The 2,500-nt window shown below is 30.9% G+C and overlaps 1 protein-coding gene across 1 annotated transcript in view; it reads left to right on the top strand.

The window, feature by feature from the left end:
• The window catches only part of LOC130826493 (uncharacterized), a 2,680-nt gene extending 2,428 nt beyond the window's left edge, over window positions 1-252 (top strand). Inside the window, exon 5 of the mRNA XM_057692075.1 lies at window positions 163-252. Coding sequence (XP_057548058.1) covers window positions 163-252 — 90 coding nt within the window. The remainder of the gene's footprint in view (window positions 1-162) is intronic.
• Window positions 253-2,500: the final 2,248 nt, after the last annotated feature.

Genomic DNA, 2,500 nt, shown 5'->3' on the forward strand with positions numbered 1-2,500 from the left:
CAAGGGGTCCTCATCCACACTATTTTAGTTCTGGTGTTTCAAAGGCACGTGTTGATCATTTATCTACTTTTATCTCATTCTACAAGGTAAATTTAAAAAAGATGTTTTTTAATTATCTTAAAAAGATTATGCATAGCAATTTTGTTTCTCAAATCCATGCAGCCTGATGTAACAGCTCCGGGTGTAGATATCCTAGCAGCTACTTCTAATTCCTTAGAAAAAAAAAGAAAATCCATTTGTGCTGATGTCTAGAACATCAATGTCAAGCCCTCATGTCAGTGGTATTGCAGCTCTAATAAAAAAGATACACCCTGATTGGTCAAAGGCCGCTGTTCAATCGTCTTTAATGACTACTGGTACGATTTGTAATGCTTTCTATGTCCGTAGCATTTGCTACAAGGGAAGAATTTGAGCAAATCAAGAAAAAGATAAAAATGGCTAAAAAAAAGTTTAATTTGTGGGAAAGTGGAACAAATATGTAGATGAGAGGAAAAAGATAAATGACATGTTTATAAAATGCATGTTAGTTGTAGTTGTTGGTTAAATATGTTGGCTTATTTGACCAGGTGAAGATATTTTGATAAACCTGTTGTTTAAGCTAGCTATTATGGATATTTTTTTTGCTAAAATTATTTTTAGTTGTTGGTTATTTTTTAATAAAAGTAGGCTAAAGGAAAAAAGTAAATAAAAAGCTACAAAGAGTAGCTCTTTGGTTTTGGCATATAAGCTAACTATTCTGCTAGCTTAAAAGTCATTAACCAATTACTTTTATTGGTTATTTGACCAACAAAAAATCAAAAGCTAACTATAAAGCCAAAAAAAAGCCAATTGTTCAACACCTATCACGTTCAGTTTTGGGCCCCAGTGCAAAAAATAAATAAAAATGACACCTAAAAGATTAAGGTGTAACAAATAATATATGTTATACTCCTTTTGTTTTTTATTGTTCATATTTTTACTTCTTTATAAAAAGCACTAATAACTAATATTATTTAGTAAAAATATAAATTAAATTTAATTCAAGATAATATCAACCTCATAAGTGAAAAAAAAATTTTTGAACTCTGAAAAATTAAGGGTCGGGGTGATAGCCTACTTTGTCCATCCTAATTGATGGTCATGCCCCCAAGCTAAATGTGTGGATGAGAATTAAAGAAGATTGTGAGTCTTAACCAAAAATAGAAATGTAGCGGATTTTATAGAATTGACCAAAATGAAAATATAGGCATGTGGAGGGTTTTTTATTAAAAATTGTTGGATGAAATAATATTTTGATATTAATTAATATAATATATAACTTGCATACCCCTTTAGATAAGAAGGGAATGTCGATACGTGATAATGATGGAGTGTGTGAAGCGACACCTTTGGCATATGGGTCGGGTCACATACGATCTAATCTGGCAATAGATCCTGGTTTAGTTTATGACATGAATGAATATGATTTTTCTTAATCTCCTTTGTGCAATTAATCATAACAACACAATATTGGAAAAGCTTAGTAAGCAACATTCATATGATTGTCCTCGCAATTTCAGCGCATTAGATCTAAATTATCCCTCCATATATGTTCTTGAGTTTACTAGAAACGCCATTATCAATCGCAAGTTGAAAAATGTTGGACAACCAAGCACTTATCTGCCTCGCATCGAGGCCCCACATGGAGTTTCAATCATTGTGGAGCCTAACACACTAGTATTTTCTGAACACAATCAACAAGTACAATTTAAACTTACTTTAATAGCTAATCTCAATCTTCTTTCTTTGATTACATTTTTGGAAGTTTAGTTTGGTATGATGCGAAACATGTTTTTAGGACTCCTATTATTGTGAAGCCAAAGAAAATCTGGATTTTCTGATATAATTTTACTTTTATAATTAATCATCTTATCTAATAATTGTAACTCAGTTTTGATAAACTCTCCTATAGTATTTTTTTTCTTTAATTCTTTGTTCTTAATGTACTCAATTTTCATTTTTGATGGTTTAATATAGTTTCACAAGAATGTGCTATTTAAAAAATTCAACAATTTGAAACCGAAATTCGGTTAATGATTTTTTCTGGTTACATGTCCAAGTTAATATATGTTAAAATAGTTTTAATTCAAAACTTTTAAAATTGCTCATAAATTATCAATTTGAATTATGGATTCTAATTTAGTTCTTGCTCTCTTACCCACCCACAAAAAATAATAGAATAAGTACAAAACCGAATATTCGGATACCCGATTTTTCCAAAACAATGACCCGGATTCGGATCCGGTATCTGGTTTAAAAATCGGATACCGGTCGATTTGAACTATACGGTTTTCAAAAATCAGATAATTTATCCGATTCTTAAAACCAGATATTTTATCTGGTTTTTAAAATCGGATATTGGATATTCTGATTTGGATAATTCGGATCGAATAATTTTTAAAGCCCCTAGCAGCAGGTACTTCGACCGAAGCCTTCATTATCTCGCCCGAAATCATGCTAAATGACTTGAAATATTATCAAA

The sequence above is a fragment of the Amaranthus tricolor genome, chromosome 11 (assembly GCF_026212465.1).
Source record: "Amaranthus tricolor cultivar Red isolate AtriRed21 chromosome 11, ASM2621246v1, whole genome shotgun sequence".
Taxonomy (NCBI): Eukaryota; Viridiplantae; Streptophyta; class Magnoliopsida; order Caryophyllales; family Amaranthaceae; genus Amaranthus; species Amaranthus tricolor.